General features: G+C 50.4%; 2 protein-coding genes across 6 annotated transcripts; one reads left to right on the forward strand and one right to left on the reverse strand.

Annotated features, from left to right (window-relative positions):
* Nucleotides 1-5,898: 5,898 nt before the first annotated feature.
* wdr93 (WD repeat domain 93) lies at nt 5,899-15,824 on the reverse strand. Of its 4 annotated transcripts, none has more exons than XM_042342989.1 (15): nt 15,524-15,824; nt 14,403-14,601; nt 13,783-13,847; nt 12,934-13,012; nt 12,576-12,691; nt 11,908-11,992; nt 11,260-11,440; nt 10,731-10,801; nt 10,075-10,155; nt 9,550-9,681; nt 9,138-9,339; nt 8,239-8,299; nt 7,364-7,517; nt 6,509-6,665; nt 5,899-6,194 (listed from the first exon to the last, which is right to left on the reverse strand). In XM_042342989.1, the coding sequence occupies exons 1-15, from the start codon at nt 15,794-15,796 to the stop codon at nt 6,122-6,124; spliced, it is 1,929 nt and encodes a 642-aa protein (XP_042198923.1). In that variant the 5' UTR covers nt 15,797-15,824; the 3' UTR covers nt 5,899-6,121. The 4 variants fall into 4 exon arrangements, with proteins under 4 accessions (XP_042198923.1, XP_042198922.1, XP_042198925.1 ...); XM_042342988.1 differs by having other exon boundaries at nt 6,509-6,668; XM_042342991.1 differs by lacking the exon at nt 5,899-6,194 and having other exon boundaries at nt 6,553-6,665; nt 7,320-7,517.
* A 1,195-nt stretch (nt 15,825-17,019) lies between these two features.
* On the forward strand, nt 17,020-19,571 carry LOC103188375 (peroxisomal membrane protein 11B). Of its 2 annotated transcripts, XM_042343051.1 has the most exons (3): nt 17,020-17,240; nt 18,538-18,653; nt 18,899-19,571. In XM_042343051.1, the coding sequence occupies exons 1-3, from the start codon at nt 17,185-17,187 to the stop codon at nt 19,447-19,449; spliced, it is 723 nt and encodes a 240-aa protein (XP_042198985.1). In that variant the 5' UTR covers nt 17,020-17,184; the 3' UTR covers nt 19,450-19,571. The 2 variants fall into 2 exon arrangements, with proteins under 2 accessions (XP_042198985.1, XP_007906541.1); XM_007908350.2 differs by lacking the exon at nt 17,020-17,240 and having other exon boundaries at nt 18,248-18,653.
* Nucleotides 19,572-19,789: the final 218 nt, after the last annotated feature.

Here is a 19,789-nt window from a genome sequence, read left to right on the forward strand (position 1 = left end):
GCGACTTTCACTTCGGGATGACGTACCAAGGCACTGAGTCAGCCAGGACACCGAGAGAAACTCCCTTTTCTTTTCAAATAGCATGTGAAATCTTTAACATCCCCCTGAAGACAACAGATGGGACCTGAGCACGGCATCCTCTATACTCTACTATCCTGTAGGTTTGGGGCGGCAGTCAGTGCCCCTGGGCTGCAGGAGGGGTTCTGCTCCTCATCACTGTAAGGTCTGCCCACCATGATTTGTCTCCGCCTTGTTCTGTAAACAGACATGGGGGCAATGGGCAATTGTGGTTCAGGGTTGGAGCCCAGCTTACTCAAGAGGAGCAGCTTCTGTTACAACATGGAAAAAGCATCAACATCTCATATTATAAGTGAGGATCCAGACCAGACCTGCTCTGCTCCAGCTAACACAAGTGGTCACACCTCAGCCACGGTGTCTCACCAGCTCCAATAATCACTGCCACTCCCAGCCTCTACCACACACAGTATTTCAGTTCATTGTTAAACACACTGGCCATACCTTTACCCCTCTCCCAGTGCTGGGCAGCACTGCAATGCCAGAGCTGCTGTCCTTCAAATAAGACATTAAACTGAAGTCCTGTGTGCCTACCTGCTCAGATGGATGTTTAATTATCCCATGCCGCTGTTTGAAAAGAGAAGGGAGTTTCTCCTGGTGTCTTGGCCAACAACCCTCCAAGTAAAAGTGGACATTCACTTAATGGCTGTTTGGGGAACATTACTGTGTGCAAATTGGTCGCCATGTTTGCCTACAAAATACCGATGCTGTCCTCATCCATTCCCCGTCTCATTTACGTAAACGCCTCGATCAATGCATTTCACATAAACATCTCAAAACAATTTACAAAATCAAATTGATCAGAAATGAAGGGACTGTTATATAGTCAAATGCGAATCTGCACCAGTCATGTTCTGCACATAGCAATGAGGACAGCAATCAGTTAAGGTCAAGTAAAAGACCTCTATTTGGTTGGTCAAAAATGTGATCAATATCCATTTCTTATTAATAAATCTATCAAAGTTGAAGTCTAGTGTAAAGGAATGAAATTGTAGGGAGAATGTTTGGGAATCGATTCCCTGGAGACGGATCCTGGGTCACTCCCACATTTTACACCCTGACACCCACAGACCATCGGCTGCCAGTTGTTCATTATGAGAGTGGAGTGTGAGGCCTTCACACCTCACAGCTCAGCTCATTCTCATCGAAGGGTGGAGTCTGTGTCAACAGCACACCACCTCTCAGACTCATTTACTCACAGGCCAAGTGATCAATCAAAGTTCCTGTCTCACTGAAGGAGGGGGAGCCCTGAGGGATTCCTGGTGAGAGACCTGGAGGCTGACGGGAATGATAGAAAGCTCCGCTGGGTTCAGAAAATCCCTCTCAACATTCTGCCAGAGTCATTTGCCAGATACACAGTCACTTTACAGTAAACCTTTGAGACATCCTCCCAACATAAAAGACATTATATCAAATGCAAGAATTAGTATTATTTATCAGGGTCTGCACACGAGAGCTGTCAGTAGCCTGAATCTCAGATCTGAGATTCCAGCTGGTCCTAAAACTATTTCCGTTATAATTTAAGATATGTCTAAATTTAATCTTAATCTGGAAGCCAGGTTTCTACAGATTTTAATAAGAACTAGGACCTATGATTATTAGAGTAGAAAGGGTCTGATCCAACTCTTTACAATTCTGCCAGAGTCAGTAACGAGAGAATATGGTCAGCGTTGTCACTGAATGAAGGAAGCTCGAGAAGAGTCATCTCCAGACAAAGGCCGTCGGAAATGGGAACACCCCATCGAGGCTGAGACCAGATCCACGTTTAAACAGGAATCGGAGAGAGATGGAAAAAGTTGAGTCTGGAGTCAGGAAAACCTTACGTTGTTCCCAGTGCTCATTCTTGAGCTGAATTATTGACATAAAAGAGGTGTTAGAGTTCCATCTCCTGCTCTTCCCACCCTCACACCCTCCAGTCCCCGGACACTTGTCAAAACATCAGCCAGTGGAGAGCCCAGCACCTCGGGCTTGATGAGGTTATTATAGGTTGAGTGTGAAGCTAATTAAACCCCTGCTGCCCTGAATTCCCCAACTCTTCCAGTATCCTTCCCCTGCACCCCCTCCCTGCTTTTCCCCATGGTCTGGTAGTAGCCCCCGCACCCCCACATGGTCTGCCTGGCTGGCCTGACACTCAGGGTGATGAGCTGCTACATTCACATCGTGATCATCAATAGATTTACATTTTTTAAATTTTAATTTTAATTCACAAAGTTCCTTACACTCTATCGTGGGCAGTGTTATCTCTGAGCCCCAACACAGTACCTGCGCCCACCCCACCTCTCCCTCTTAACCCCTCCATCTCCCCTGTAAAATGCCACAAGATTCTCTCTCTCTCTGTTTGAGTCCTTGGAGAGAGGCCGGGAGGGAGAGGCTAGGAGTGAGAGGGTAAAGTGAGTTGGAGGGATATCTGCAGGTATCTGGAACTTCTCTGAGACTTACAAATAAAATATTTTCATTCACAAAATACACCGTCAATTCACTTTACAATATATTCTGTGAAGAACTCTGAGACATCTCAACGACGTGACAAGGCACTATATCAAATGCAAGGATTATTATTATAATCATCTATACTGCTGTTTCTGTTGCCATTTTGCACCTCTGACCCTGGGAATGAAACACCGAGATCCCCGGCCCAGCTTTCCCATCCTGAAAGTGTCGCTTCACACCTCCAGGAGCAGGATATAAGCAGCAGCTGCTCAGCTCAGGCCTGTATTTCCACATACACTGACTGGAGTACACACAGTCTGAGCCTTGCTCTGCCTGGAGACTGCTTGACTCTCAGTGGAAGAGATGGAACTGACATCACCTCAGAACCAGGACTACATGAGGACCTCAGACACGTGCTACAACCAACTGCCTGAGTATGGCTGCTCAGAGCCACCCTACTCCGCTCCGCTGTGCTGGCCACAGGCCTACTCTGACCTGGACAACATCAATGCTTTCGCTTTTGACCTCCCCATCCAACAGAGCCACTCCAGCCCCGAGACAGATTGGAGCCACACCAGCCCTGACACAGACAGAAACAGACCGACAGACTGGAGTCAACTCAGCCCTGACACGGACTGGTACGGGCTAACAGATTGGAACTGTCTGAGCTCCGAATCAGACTGGCTGACCGATTCCCCGCCTCACAGTCTCTCTCCGGCTTCTCCCGAATCCTGCAGATGTTCACCCCCCTCCCTGCCCCGCCAGACTCTGGGAGTCTCCCACACAAACCGGAGCCCGGCAGCACCGACGCGGGACAGACAGGACAAGCGGAGCCGGTGGCGCTGTGCAGGCCGGCAGAGGCAGAGTGCCAGCGAGCGGGAGAAACTGAGAATGAGGGGCCTGGCCACTGCCCTTCACAACCTTCGCATGTACCTGCCCCCCTCTGTTGCCGCCCCTGACCAGAGTCTGACCAAACTGCAGACCCTGCGGCTGACAATCCGCTACATCGCTCACCTGACAAAGCTGCTGGGACTCAGTGACAGAGACGAGTTGCTGGGACTCAGTGAAGGAAAGAGCCTGCATCACCACGCTCTGCCCTCACTCCCCACAGGGCATAGTCTCTCACACCACAGACAGGAGCCGCCTCTCACTCTGTCCCCTTTGCAGGTATGTTGTTGTAGTGTTCAGATATTAAGTACAGTATATGCTGAGTGTAACACACCTTTTGCCACTCACCAAATCAATCAGCATCAGATGGCTTATTGTAACTCCGAGTCAGTGTAAATATTCAGGGGAGCAAAGCCTGAAATTCCACCCTGTCTTAATCTGTGGACCATTTTGTCTTAATAATTCTTCATTTTCAGTCCTAATTTGGAAGCTACTTTTTGTCCAGTTCCTATTAATAATAAAAATAACAACCTTTGTATTTGATACAACACCTGCCTTATCAAATCATCAAATATTTTAAAGTGCTATACCGGATCCACTGTAAAACGTGGGTGAACATGGCAGCCAACTTACACGCAGCAAAGTCTCCAAAACAGCCATGAAGTGAGTGCCCAATTTTATCTGGTTGATTGATTGTCAGGACACCGGGAGAAATTCCCACCTCTTTTCTAAAATTTAATGTCCACACGAACAGGAATACATAACCTTGTTTTACATCTCATCTGAAGGATGGCACCTCTGATGATGAAGTGCTCCCATCAGTACAGCCATCTTACTCTGTGAGCTCAGAGTGCCAGTGTGGGACCGAGATGAAAGCAGCTCCAACAAAGGCAGACTGACAGGTGGCTAAGACTGTGACGAGGTGGAATTTCAGGCCTCCAGAAAGACTATTTCCCATCCTCCCCCAGATTCATATTGAAATCATTTGGATTTAATGACAAATAATTCAAATAATTTTAAGTTGTGAAAAGACGCGTGCGGTTTTTATCGTCTACTCGTCTGATATAAAATATTGTTTTTCTGTTGCAGAAAGCTGGTTGTGAGATGGAAGCCACTGGCTCCTGGACACTGACTGGTACCTCATGCCCGGCCCTGACTGGCACCTCGTATTCAGCCCTGATTGGCACCTCATGCCCGGCCCTGACTGGCACCTCGTATTTAGCCCTGACCGGCACCTCGTGCCCGGGCCTGACCGGCACCTCGTACCCAGCCCTGACCGGCACCTCGTACCCGGCCCTGACCGGCACCTCGTACCCAGCCCTGACCGGCACCTCGTACCCGGCCCTGGCCGGCACCGCGTACCCGGCCCTGGCCGGCACCGCGTACCCGGCTGTGACTGGCACCTCATGCCCAGCCCTGACTGGCACCTCATGCCCAGCCCTGACTGGCACCTCATGCCCAGCCCTGACTGGCACCGCGTACCCGGCTGTGACTGGCACCTCTTGCCCAGCCCTCACTGGCAGAAGCAGCACCTGTGCCCTCGACCTGACAGTGAACCCCTCGCTCTGTGTGGACAATCACAGGCCGTTTTATTGTTTATCTTAATGTGTCTTATTATATTAAAGTCACTGAGAATTTAACTTAAATCTTACTTTATATTACTGCTACCTTTGTATTGTACTGTATATAGAAATATTTCTTTATTCCTTAATTAAAAAGATCTTATTGGAAACCTTTGTGTGGCCAAATTGTTCAAACTCGTTCATTGCCTTTCTCTCCGCTCCCACGGCTTGAAATTTCCCCATTTTAGGCTGCGAGACCATTTTTTCTTAATGTTCACCAATCCAGTCGGATCATTGAAGCCAGTTTTTCTCAGTTTTTAAGAAGAAACGGCTTCCAGATTCAGACTGAAACTAAAAATGTTCCACAAATTTTGCTCCATCTTATATTTCAAGGCACAGACTAAGACAGGGCAGAAGTTTAGGCCCTGACAAGTGATGTGCAGGTTTACAGGTGCTGAGACACCCACATCTCTCACCCCAGTGATCAGTGTCTGTGCGGCCTGGGGTGGGGGGGGGGTTTCCTTCAGGATTCCTTACTATTTAGTAAATCCTTTGCTGCCTGTAGTTACCAGTACAGCACTTTGCTATGTCAGTTCTGCTTTTCACCCCAAAATGGTGTTGTATCCTCAGACCGGAAAGGTTCTCAAATCCTGTACTTGTATTTGATACACACTTTTATCATGTCGCAATGTCCCAAAGTGCTTCACACCAAACAGTCACTACTCTTGACTATGAGAGACTATTAACATGGCCAATAGAAGATTGAGGAAATACTTGCCAAAACTTGCTGGGGAAATTTGCCAAATTTTTGTGGAAAATTGCAGAGTTGAGAGGCACATTTTACTGCTAATCTACAATTTTCACTGTATTTATACAAACATGAAGAAATAACACATCATAGACTGTTGCAAAATAAAAGCATATGTCATTTAGATTTATTTCATTTGATGGCGTGTTCTAAGCAGTTAAAGATATCAGTAAAGAGCTCACTTCTCTGCCCCTCGCTGCCTGTGGCTGTACTGCCAGGCCACGTTGCCCCTGGGTGGTGGGGGGGGAAAGAGGATTGTCTGGGCTCCAGGGAATGAATAAAAGATGCTGCTCCCCTCACGCTGCTGCTGTCTGTGTTCTGTGCCAGATGCCTGCTCTCGCTCCTCATGCCGGCTAAGTTAGGTCGTCTCGTGCTTCAAGTGGTTCCAGAACTCGGTCAATCTCTGGTTTCTCTTCTTCAATGAACTAATTCTGAAAAACAACATTAGGGCAGTTTTACAGCATTCCATGTCAGATTTCTTAATTCAGAAAAGGATTTCTTCTCTAAGACATGTGAGTGGGAGGGGAGAAAACGGGAGCTCACGCACATCACTGCCACTCGCTCTGATATTCGATTGAGCGGCAGCATTATTGTAAGTGAGGTGACAGCTCCCAGAGTTCTCAAAGACACACTGAAGAGCTTTCTTTAGACTAATGAGATAGGGGAGGGACTCAGGGCTCAATGGATGACGTTTGAGAGTGTTCGCTCACTCACTTGTTCTGTTGCTGAATTGTTCACAGCTCACCTTTCCTGCAAGAAGAGCTCGCCTCGCTTGTCCCAGGTTATTAATTTGGGGAGCAGCGGCGGTCGCTTATGTCTCTTGATGTAGATCTGTAGGCGTGGGATGGACATCAGCGAGAAGACAAACACTGAAATGGCTCTCTCCTGGGTGTTCTTTTTAGCTGCTGTAAGGAATCAAGATCAGAGTCACTGAGCACCAAAACAGCTGAATGACTGCAGCTCTGAGAGAGTGCCTCAGCCTCCTCCGCTCTCCATTCTTCATTCAGGGACATTGCAAATAATGTCTGTATGTGTGTATATGTGTGAAACTTTATGTATGTTTAGGTGTATATGTGCGTGCAAGTGTTTACAAATATATAGTCAATTTACTTTACAATATATTCTGTGAAGCGCTTTGAGACATCTAGAAGATGTGAAAAGCTCTATATCAAATGCAAAGATTATTATTATTTTATATATTATTACAGGTTGTTTTTGTCTATCGAGATACTCGAATATCGTATTGTACAGAAGAAAACAGACATTCAAAGCCCATTTCTAAAGCTCCGAGAAAAAATCTTGGACCCCCAAACACTTAGCAGCTGAGATGACAACTTGTATGTTATTTGGTAACAAATCACTGTCCAGAGAGCAATGCCCAGAAAATTCTCTGATCAGATACAAAATAGAAATCTGCAAACAGGTCAGAGATTTTGTTTGAAAAGGTGCAATTCTGCACTAATGGATCTGATCTTAAACAAGCAAGTCTAGACTGAACAGTGCGTCTTTACACAGACGCTTACAAAAGGCCCTCAAACCCACGTGCAGATGCATACCGGCTCAACAGAGCGAATGGAAACCGCTGCCGCTGATTCTCTACCTTTGATGTATAACAAACGACCCAATGCGTCAAAGGCAAATGTGGGTTCCCACGGCGTCCCTATAGTATGGGTGGTGGGGAGGACAAAATGGCACAAGGTTCCCTGTGCCCCATCCACCAAGGCAGTGCTCCCATTTCGGAAGGTCAGAAAAATCTGAGGAGAGAGACACATGACGGGAATGTTAGAACATTCTGGGAATCGAAGATCAATTCTGAATAACATCAGCAAAGAGAGCGAGCCTTGTATCTGCTCTCCCTCCTCAGTCCAGAGAGAAGACATCTCAAAGGCCACCTGTATGACTCTATAAATGGGATTGAGAAAGTAAATCCAGAACAATGTCTTCGGAGTTACCGAGATAGTAAAAGAAGAGGACACATGTTTAGAATTGCAAAGGGCAATTTCAGGGCAGACAGCAGGAAGTTTTTCCTTTACCCGCAGAGTAATTAACAACTGGAAAGAGTGGTTGAGGCCAGGACACTGGGACTAATTGAAACAGCAGCTTGATGTTCTGTTGTGATGGGGGGACGGGGGGGGGAGTGGTGCTGAAGAGATTAGGTTAGCTGGGCTGAAGGGGCTTTTTCATCCGAATCGATGTTGTGATTTTTGGCAGGAAGTCCAGCGGTCTGTTGGAGCTTTCATTAAGCCATATCCAGTCACCAAACCTTCACTTACAGTTCAGACATTGGACATTGTCACAGTAAATTCCTGTTTTAAAGGAAAAATTTACTGTGACAATGTTTAACGTTATGTTGTTCTGCGGTGTCCGATGTTGCTATAATCCACGGTGGAGACAACAACAATTTACATTGATATCGCAGCCTTCAGGCTGCACAGTGTCTGGGAGCACTCAGGCCTGATGAGATGGAGAACGTACCAAGGTAGGCATGGACGGCACCACCTGCACCGCAGTGATGGCGGACTCTGGATCTTCACTTCTGAAACAATAAGATTTGCCGTTAGAAATCATTGCTGAATTCACCATTTATCCCTGGGGAAACCAGGGGGAAAGAAACGTTCTTCTGAGTCATTCAGCTGCTGGTTCGGAAGCCCCCTGGCACAGCATGGCAGCCAGTCACCCCTCCTCTGCTGGTAAAGGACAGGAAGCCAGGGTAAATCAAACATCAGAAGGTAAGTGACCTTAGGTTTCAGGTTGTAGAGTGTAGGAGGAAAAGAGTGAGGGTGGTGAGGAGTCTGGTAGAGTTTAATGACCAATTTATCTAGAGGACAGTTAGTCAGGACACATGACCGTCTCTTCTCAAGCCGCACAATGAGATCTAGAACCAAACTGAAATAATGCCAGCCGTTACTGCTAATGTGCAATTGACTGCCGCGTTTTCACTCAGTTCACTCTACAGTACATTCTGTGAAGCGCTCTGAGACTTCTCAAAGACACTATATCAAATGCAAGTATTAATATTATGGAGCAGGGCTCCGGGAAATGGAATGAGGTTCAGGACCACACTGAGCTCCTCTAGTACACACTGCCCGCCCTAGGCTGGCAGTATTCTTCACTCTGGAATATTCCATTAGTTGCTCTTCATAACTCATCCTCACTGTGGCATCTTGAGTGCCTGTCAGCGCCTCAACCCACCGAGCTCCCCTCACTGCTCTCTCAGCACCCCCCAGCCCCCCTCATCTCTCTGTCAGCAGCCCCAGCCCCACTCACCTCTCTCTCAGCAGCCCCCAGCCCCACTCACCTCTCTCTCAGCCCTCCTCACCTCTCTCTCAGTCTCCTCCCCCCCCCCCCCCCACCCCTCCCCGAGCCCCCCTCACCTCTCTCTCAGTGTGCAGATGCTGGCTGCTGTGTAACCGGCTGCTGTCACCAGGTAGATCTCACTGTTACTGCAGGTCACTAAGATCTGGACTTTCGGAATTCTATCATACGAATTGAAAGGATGGTTGCGGGAGTCCCCCAGGAAGTCCAGGCTGGAGATTGTGCTTCCCATCTGGATTGGCAAGACCGACAGCGGGATTCCTGGGTGGGGGGGAAGGAGATATGAACAGTTACATTTCCGCAGAGCCTTTCACATTGGGAGGACATCTCAAAATGGTTCATGATGGCTGGATGAGCAGATGCTGGTGCAGGTACAGTTATGTGGCCAGGGAGAGCGGTGGGGGAGTGGAGGGAGCTGGGGGCAGGGAGCACGAGCGAAGGGCACAGATATTATGTGATTAGATACTGTACCTAGAAACGCATTCCAGATGGTCACTATTCCATCCATCAGACCAGCTATGTACAGCGAGGCAGAAGTGTTCACAGCACAGCAGCAGATGGGCCGTGAGTTGGGTAAGACAATGTCAGGCTTGGGCTCCATCTCTGTAACACACACGATAAGAAGTGGCAGAAACCGCAATCAATTACCAGTTCCAAAGAACTACAGACATTTACAACACAGAGACAGCCACCCCGCCCTCCACCCACTTTACTGAGCTGTCAACCAGTGAAGTAGCATTTCATTATTCAATCTCTAAAAACCCTTCAGAATCTACAGGAACTGCATTGGATCCTCACTTAAGCTTCTCTGTCCCATTAACACACGGCCAATGTTTAACACATTAATCAGCCTCTGATACCAGCCACACTGGACGTTCCCCCAATGATCCACAAGTGTGTGCGAAGTTGTGTGCTGGATGCTGCCTACTGTGTGGGAGCCTGTGTTATCTGGGATTTGCCTGGAGACCATGGGGATTGTAGAAAGTGTGCTCATGCCTGGCTTCTCTTTTCCTGTTGGCTTCACCAGCGCGTATGCAAAAATGTTGTGGCTTCCGCTCCACCACAAGCCCAAGGTGCCTGCAGGAGAGATCACAAACAACAATTCAGCAACTTTCTGCCAACAAATGGCTTAATTTCATTCTCCAAACGCACAATGCAATGAGAATGCCTGGGGCCAGGGCCTCGAGGGTTCAGATCCCAGTCGGTGAGATCTTTAATGTCCATCCTTAGTGTTCAGACACAGGAGCTCGGGTTTAACATCCTTTCTGAAGGATATCATCTCCAATCATCCAAGGCCCCAGCCTCCAAGCCGACTGGGAGTTCAAACATCCCTGACCCGGGGCTCGAACCCACAACCTTCAGACTCAGAGGTAAGAAACCCAGCCAGGCAGGTGTTATTTTTAACCATCACAGGCAAGCGATGGAATGGCACGGCACAATGTGAGGCTACAAAGCAATAACACAAGGTTTGCTCTAGAGACGATGGCTCTGACAGCCTTTCTTCTGCTCGCCCACTCGCTTGCCCACCCGCTCAGTCCTTCACTCAAGGAACGAGCAGCCTCAGGGAAAGAGGAGAATGGGGAGGAAACCTTAACCTGGCCCAAAAAGTAAATGTTAAAACTGGAGGAAGTAAGATCGGCCAAGCATCTCACCAGCATAGGATTTAGTATCCAGCCACATGGGCAGAATGTGTCCCAGCATCAGGAAGTGGAATGTCGGGCGACTGAAATCAGATGAAAAGGTTTTCCTTAAATAAATAATAATATGATTAATCCTGATATTTGATACAGCGCCTTTCACGGGAGGGAGGAAGTCTCAAAGTGTTTCACGTGATATACTGGGTGGATGAGAAGAGGGGTAGGTGTGTATTTAGGTTGGATGAGATCAAATGAGTCAAAGGGCCTTCTTCACACTGATCCTCTCTGTGATCTCAACAACAGCAACAAATTACATTTACTCAGCGCCTTTCATGTCGGGGGACGTCTCAAGGCACTGGATAGTCAAGAATTTGCACTTGAGCTGAGAGGTGGAGGGCAGGGAGGGTGGGGGGGGGGGGGGGTCGAAGGGAGGATGACGGAAGGCATGGTCAAAAGGAGAGTCTTGAGACAGGCTTTGATGGAGCAAGGTGAAGGAGGTCTCTGTCAAACGTCAGCCCTGCGCGCTCCAAATATGGGGAATCACCTGGGCAATTCTTCGTTGTCTGCTGTGGTGTCTTTGGAGAGAGCATTTTCATATATTCCTTCAAATTTCTTTGCTTCTTCTTTCCACTGCTGAGGGCTGATCACGTGGCCCAGGCCGGTGCCCACCACTGTGACGGTTCCAATCTTCTGATGGGCATCGGTCAGATTTTTCCAAGAGTATTCTGTGCAGAAAGCAAAAAACCGGGCTGCGTAAAGGTAAATTTGTGTTGTATCCCCAGAGAGAGGAAACCTCACTTCAGTTTGAAACGATTCAAGCACAGAGAGGTCAGAATTTTAAGTCGAAATCAGCCGACTACATGCTATCCTGACAGACCCTAGTGAAGCCCTTACATATAGCTCTGAGAGGATCAATATTTATATCCTTCTTGAACTTCATTCCACAATGTTTTGACTTGCACATAATAATAATATTTGCATTTGACATAGTGCCTTATCATGCCATTGAGACGTCTCAAAGCGCTTCACAGAATATACTGTAAAGTGAATTGACTGTATATTTTGGGGGCGAAACATGGCAGCCAATTGTGCACGGAGGTGTCCCGCAAACAGTCGTGGATTGAGTGACCAAATTATTATTGTTACTTGGAGGGATTATTACCCCCAGAAATGTATCCAGGTGGAATCATACCTGTAAATTTTTTGCGTTTCACTCTCATTATTAAAGTCGGTGGCGTCAACTTGATGTCATCCAGACCTGATGCTTCGCTTTGGTGCTGGAGAAGGAAACAAACTGATTACTTTTCATACAACACGATACAATTCACATTTATACAGCGCTTTTCACATCGGGAGGCCAGGACGTCTGAAAAGTGCTTCAACACTGCAGTGACAACACGCTGCGTTAGACGTTGGGAGTGATGCCCTGGGTTTCTGCAGCTCGAAGCAGCAGCAACGGAGCCTGAAATACAGATTCTGTCTCCACTGGTGAGCAACGCGCTCATTCCACAAGTGAGAGGAGCTGCGTTTGATTCCCGGGCGGGGCGAAACCTTACACAAGTTTCCTTACTCCACGGGCCTCTGTTTACCCAGCAGTGAGTAGGAACCCGGTTGTTAGTCGATTGGCGAATCGCTTTCCGGGGGTAATAATCCCTTCAATAAATAAATAAAAATAGTAATTTGGGCATTCAATGCATGACTGTTTGTGGCATTGGCTGCCATTTTTCACCCACAAAATGTACAAATTCACCTTACAATATAAATCCCATGAAGCACTTTGAGACTTCTCAACAATGTGATAAGGCGCTACATCAAATACAAGGATTATTGTATTAAAGAGGAAAAGATGGCTGGGCGCACCACAAGAGGCTCTTTCAATGTCAAGTGTTTCTGGGTAGCTGATGAGTTCTGGTCCAGGTCAATTAACCAGGCATCTTTCATTAGCCGATAGATTTCCAGATAACAATCCTCTTTATCTGCACAAGAACACAAGAAACACACTGAGCTCCGTACACATCACCCACAACCGTCCGCCCCCAACACTATGGAAAGCTTACCCAGAGGGGCTTTACCCACTGGAACAGGGGCACCAGGAAGGTTGGCTGAGGTTAGGGGGTTGGGACTCGGGCACCTTTTCCCCTCCCCCGCCACGCTGTATTGTCGGAGATGCACTGTCCCAGCCTCGCTGTCTCAAGCTGAATTGCGGTGAGAACATTACCTTCAAGACTGATGCCAGCGAATTCGCCACCGGTCGACAACTGAAACTTAATGCAAATGTTCCTTTTGATCGGATCATCCTAAAATCAATCAATGACAAACTGGTGTTTTTTTCATGGAAATGGGACGTTGACTGAAAGATGCAGAAATGGGTTAAAAAAAAAGACCCTTAACTCTTGAATCCCACAGAGATTTACTTAAATTCCCAGCCTGGCTCAGTCACTAACACTTGCCTCTGAATGGTTGAGGGGCAGGAACTTTGAACTCACACAGTTTTGGTTGACACTCCAGCACAGGGCGGAGGGGAGTCCTGCATAGTCAGAAGTTTTGTTCTTCCGATGAGATGCTAAACCTAGGTCCCATCTGTGCCTTTTCAGGTGGATGTTAAAGATCCCGTGGCGCTATTTGAAAAGAGAAGGAAGTGTCTCTCTCCTGGTGTCCGGACTGACAATCGCTGATAATCCCCCAGACAAAAATCACTCATTCACTTCATGGGTTTGTGGGAAGCTGCTGATGGCCAAATACCTGCTCCAATAAAAGACTGAAATTCCTGGCGCTGCTTATAACAGGAAAATGTCAGTCTAGGGACTAATGTGAAATCTCACTCTTTGTAAGAAGGAAAAGTCCCAGAAACGGAACCAAGAACACAGACAGGAAAACAATACAAAATATATATACAAAAAAATACTGTAAAGTGAATTGATTGTATATTTCGCCCACAAATATACAGCCAATTCACTTTACAGTCTATTCTGTGAAACGCTTTGAGACGTCGAGAAGACGCGAAAAGCACTATATCAAATGCAAGTATTATTATTACTAATAATACCCCATTAACCTGTGTACTCACAGTTGCGTTCATTGCTTTCACCAAAAAGAAATTATTGATATAAAATATGAACAGCCGAGCAACACCTGAAAGACAAAAACAAGTGGATTACAGAGGAAGACTCACATCGTCTTCTTCCTTTCCTAAATCATGTTTTAAAGGACTCGGGGTCGCCTGGAGATGGCCGGGAATGTGATGACTATCACTGGAACCGAGAGGGTTCGGCTGGGGGGGGTGGTCCCTGATCGAGGTCTATAAAACAATGAGTTTTAATAAGAGTCAAAGTCCACACTGCACTCACACATTCCCAAAGCACTATGAGACGTCATGCCCTCCAGTCACGCACGGTGCTAAGGAAACCGCAGCCGGTGGCTCTCGCTGCCCGCAGGCAGCAGAGAAGCGCCGACAAATAATAAATAATAATAATAATTTGGCCACTCAATCCACGACCGGTTGTGGTTCACTGCTGCGCGCATTTCGCCCCCAAAAATTACGCAGTCAACTTACTTTACGGTATATTCTGTGAAACGCATCCAGACATCTCAACGATGCGATAAGGTGCTATGTCAAGCGCTCTGAGACACAGCCCCGTGTGAAGTTGTTGTATGTCAAATACACGTATTATTATTATTATTAAATACCCATGTTATCGTTGGTGGCCAGTAGGTAGATACTGCCACTCTGTATTGCCTGCAGTGAAACGATCTCCACTCCTTGCTCCACCCAGACAGCGATGACCTCGCTGCTCTCCGTGCTCAGCGCCCCCAGGCCGTCCGCCAGCCCCGCGAACATGTACCTCTCATCCTCCGAGTCGGTCAGGCAGTTTATGGTGCTGGGGAACTGAGACAGAGATCAGGTCCTGGGCCACAAGTGGGGGGGTGGGGTGGGGCTTGGGGGGGTGGGGGGGCGGTCGAGTCGGTCCGTCGAGAGCCCAACCTGAGCTCCCGTCCACGTCGGTTCGGGTGGGGGTTAAAGATCCCGCGGCACCACTCGAACCACAAGGTGGGAAGGGAGAGGAGCTTCTCTCTCAGGGTCTTGTCAAGCACTCGGGGGCTCTGCCCTGTGCGAAGCGCACTATATAACTGCAAGTTGTTGTTGTTGTGTGGGAGTGGGTGGGGGGATGAGTGGGTGGGGAGTGGGGGTGGGACTGGAGGGGAATAGTGGAGGGGAGAGTGGGGAATGGAGGGGGGAGTGGGGAATGGAGGGGGGAGTGGGGTTGGGAGGGGGGTTGGGAGGGGGGAGTGGAGGGGGGGAGTGGGGGTTGGGAGTGGGAGTGGGGGTTGGGAGGGGAGTGGGGGTTGGGAGGGGGAGTAGGGGGGGAAGAGGAGTGGGGGTTGGGAGTTGGGGGGGGAGTGGAGGGGGGAGTGGGGTTGGGAGTGGGGTTGGGAGTTGGGGGGAGTGGAGGGGGGAGTGGGGTTGGGAGGGGGAGTGGGAGTGGGGAGTGGGGGGGAAGAGGAGTGGGGTTGGGAGTTGGGGGGGAGTGGAGGGGGGGGAGTGGGGTTGGGAGGGGGAGTTGGGAGTGGGGGTTGGAGGGGGAGTTGGGAGTGGGGAGTAGGGGGGGAAGAGGAGTGGGGGTTGGGAGTTGGGGGGGAGGGGGGGGGAGTGGGGTTGGGAGTGGGGGGGAGGGAGTGGGGGGGTGGGAGTGGGGGGGAGTGGAGGGGGGGGAGTGGGGTTGGGAGTGGGGGGGAGGGGGAGTGGGGAGGGGGAGTTGGGAGGGGGGAGTGGAGTGGGCGGAGTGGGAGGGGGTGACAGCAACACTCACCTGCACCTCCTCAGAGGACAGGTAATGGGGAATCAGGGCGTTGAGTCTGTCGGCCTCGCGCTGCTCCTGGTGCCGGAGGATCAGGTCCCAGGCGCGGTCAGTGACGGCGGTGACCATTTTGTCCAACATCCTGTAGGGCTGCGGCAGCGGATCGCTGGTCTGGTCGGGGTCCCGCAGGAAGTAGCGCTCCTCCCGCTCCTCCTCATCATCGCTCCAACCGTGTTCCGAGGCCGCGGGCACCTCCAGCGCGTTGGCGGGTACATAGATCGCCATCACCCCCGGGTACCCCCCCCGGGTACCCCCCCCGGGTACCCCCCCCACCGGCTACACCCCCCCCGGTACACCCCCCCCCCCCACCGGCTACACCCCCCGGCTACACCCGCCCCCCCCACCGGCTACACACCCCCCGCTATACCCCCCCCCGGGTACCCCCCCCCGGCTACACCCCCCCCGGGTACCCCCCCCCGGCTACCCCCCCCCCCCCGCTATACCCCCCCCCCCGGTACACCCCCTCTCGGCTGCACTCACACTCACAGCCGCTCACTGTCACGGTGTCTGTGTTGGCGTCGCTGTTGCTTGGAGACGACACCGGAAGTCAAATTAAGCCGCTTCACTAAATCACTAACTCACCAACTAACCATTCACTGGTCACTAACTCACCAACTAACCATTCACTGGTCACTAACTCACCAACTAACCATTCACTGGTCACTAACTCACTGACTAACAGAATAATCACAAACTAATCACTGACTGACTCACTAACTGATAATTAACTAATTACTAGAGATCACTAACTCACTGAATAATCACTAACCAATCACTAAATCACTGACCAGCTCACCAACTGATTACTAATTCACCAACTACCTGTCTGAATAATCACTAATTAATCACTAACTTACTAATGACTAGTTAATCACTAAACCAGTAACTAATCGCAAAACCACTGCCTAATTCACGAACTCACTGGTCTGCTTTACCGACTCGTTCACTGACTCACCGATTCACGAGCTCACTGCGTCCACGAACCCGCTCGCTCGCTCGCTCAACTAACTTAACTTACTGACGCATCATCCAACTCACTCGGTAACTAAGTCACTGACAATGACATATCTGTGTCAGGAGGTTGTGGCCTCGAGCCCCGCCTCGGGGACTGACCCCGCAGTGCAGCGCAGCGCTGGGGGGGGGTCAGTGTCGGAGACGCCGTCGTTCAGATGAGCCGTTAAACCCCACGGGCGGCGACGGGAGAGATCCCACCGGACTCCTCGGGAAGATAAGGTGGGACACCGACCTCATGGCTGTTTGTGGGGGCATTGCTGTGTGCAGATTATTTACTGTTCGTACACGCCATAAATAAATGATGGTTTTGAGGGGGGTGGTTGCGGGAGGGGGTGGGGGGTGGGAGGGGGGGTCAGTGTGGTTGGCGTCGACGGAGAGTTAACCGTTAAATTAACCAACAACTCTGTTCTCCGTCTGCTGCTCATTCACCCTTTGCTCTCGGCAGTGATGTGTCTGCCTGCTGTCCCCTGTGTGGGGGCGAGGCGGCCCGAGTGGGAGGTCCTCTCTGCGGATGGGCTGGGCTTGACATCTCGCCAATTCCCTCTGGGTTCAAAGTTTGCTTTCCCAGCGCTGTGCTGCGTACAGCCCGACTCCCCCCCATGGAACCACTGATCAACCTCATCTCCCTCAGCCGGGGGAGGGACAGGATCTTCAGGTGAGGTCCCAGCAAAGTCTCGCAGCGGAAACATCACCACACAGCAATCGGTACTGGTCTGGGGTCATTGCACTCACTGTAAGCCTGTTTTGCAGTGTGTGTGGGTGCTCCCCCCCCCCCCCATGTCTCCACTGTGTTTCCTCTGGTCGCCCGTGAAGTGTGGGGGCGCGGGGAGAGTGTAGGGGGGAGGAGAGAGTGGGTGGGTGGGGGCGGGGGGAGAGAGGAGTGGGGTGGGGGGGAGAGGGAGAGTGGGGGCGGGGAGGGGGAGAGAGAGAAAGAGAGAGTGGGGAGAGAGAGCGAGAGAGGGAGTGGGGGGAGAAAGAGAGAGTGGGGGAGAAAGAGAGAGTGGGGGGAGAGAAGGAGTGGAGAGGGGAGAGAGAGAGTGGGGGGGAGAGAGAGAGTGGGGGGGAGAGAGAGTGGGGGGGGGGAAGAGAGAGTTGGGGGGGGAGAGAAGTGGGGATTGGTGAGAGTGGGGAGGAGGGGACGGGGGAGGAGTGAGGGAGTGAGGGGGGAGACGAGGGAGTGGGGTGGGGAGAGTGAGGGAGTGGGGAGAGATGGAGGGGCTGCGCTGCACAATTGCTCTGTGTTTCCCTGCCGCAGGCCGAGTGATGGCTGCTGCACCTTTAATATTTTTTTTCAGATCGCTTCCGCAATATTTGTTTCCCACTTTTCCAGACATTTCATCACAGACCTGCGACGTGTTTAACACAGTAACATCAAACGTGGAGGGGAGGGGGCGTTCAGTGAGCCTCGCTCACGCACTGTGTGTCACACGCTGTCCAAGCAGGAGGGCAGTGGGAGCTTGGGGATGAGCAAACAATAGTTATAATCATCCTTACATTTGGTATATTAGCAGCGGCTTTCGCATCGGAACAACATCCCAAAGTCCTCCACAAAGTCCTCCACATTATATATTGTTTTGTGTACAAACCAATTTGCGCACAACAGTGTCCCGAAAACAGCCGTGAAGTGAATGACTGATTTTTCTCTGGCCTACGGTTGGCCAGGACACCGGGGGAGACAAACTCCCTCCTCTTTTTAAAAAGCACCTCGGGATCTCTTACGTCTTCCTGAACAGGGCTCCAGGAACCCTCCACACAGTTAGCGTCTCGCGTATACATGAACACACACACACACGTACGTACCCCAGACATCAAAGGCCATGGGGGATCAGTATGAATACAGATGGGAGGAACCTGGCTTGTCGAGTGGACTCAAACCAAACCGCGTTAACCCAGTGCTTGTGCTTTTGGCTGCACCGCTGCCTGTCACCCACGTCGCCCCTTCTCTCTTTCAGAACCACTCAGTACGCATGTGCTTTGCTTCACTATCTAATCCCAAAGCAGGGCAGCGGCAAGGAGCTGTCCATAAAACTCCAACAGCTGGAGGCTAACATGAGTGCAGGACGCAAGCGTGAGTATAAAGTCACGTTGTCAGACTTGGGGGAGACTTTAAAACCGAGCCCTCGTCTACCCGTTCAGGGTGTCGTTCAGGTGTCAGCTGGGCCACACTGAGCCATGTGTGTTCCCCGGTCCGCGCCATGTGCAGAGTGATTGATCCTCTGTCTCAGTCTCTCTCAGTCACTCTCGCTCTCACACTCGTGCTATCAGTCTTTCTCTCGGTCTCACTCTCAGTCTCTCTCTCTTTCTCACACACAGTGCTGCGGTTGGGGAGCAGTGTGGATGCGGTGCAGGCTGCCCGGCGGAGTGCTGTGCTGAGGGACCCTGTGCTGCGGCTGTGCCTGACGGGGGTGCAGCTGAGCCGGGCTGTATCCTACCTGTGTGACAATGTGGTGTGGCTGTGCAGTGTGGGCGCTGGGCTGGACCGAGAGGCCTGGAGCCGGTGTAGCTCCCGCTGGTACCTGCTGTCACTGGGCCTCAGCCTGAGCCGAGACCTGTACCAGCTGGTTTGCCTGCTGCGGCAAGCGGGCAAGGAGGGCCCCAGTCCCCAGCTCCCGCTGTCCACAGCCCCCACCTGGGCACAGCCTGTGGACAGGGTGCAGGAGCTGGTGACGTTGCTGTATCGAGGACTTCGGGACAACCCACCACTCCTCCTGGACCTGACCAAGAACCTGTGTGACCTGCCACTGCCCCTTGATAAGCTGGACGTCTACAGGAGCAGCACGGGGCTGGGGGCACTGTGTGGCCTCCTCTCCTCCCTCCTCTCCCTCCTCACTCTCACACACCCCCCGCTCAGGCTCCAGCCCTGAGCCAGACCCACAGCATAGCTCAGGTCTGGAATTCCACCACAACACACAGTCTCAGCCTGGGGCACAATTCTCCTCGTATATAATAATAATAATCCTTGCATTTGATATAACACTTTTCACGTCTTCTCGACATCTCAAAGCGCTTCACAGAATAGACTATAAAGTGAATTGACTATACTTATGGGCGAACGCGGCAGCCAATTGCGCACAGCAATGTCCCACAAACAGTCGTGGATTGAAAATGACCAATTTATTATTGTTTTTGGTTTTGGAGGGATTATTTTTAGGCTCTGTGTGGAGTAAGGAAACTTGCCCAAGGTTTCGCCCTCTGCCTGGAATT

This window comes from Callorhinchus milii, unplaced genomic scaffold, assembly GCF_018977255.1.
Source record: "Callorhinchus milii isolate IMCB2004 unplaced genomic scaffold, IMCB_Cmil_1.0 Scaffold22, whole genome shotgun sequence".
Lineage (NCBI taxonomy): Eukaryota > Metazoa > Chordata > Chondrichthyes > Chimaeriformes > Callorhinchidae > Callorhinchus > Callorhinchus milii.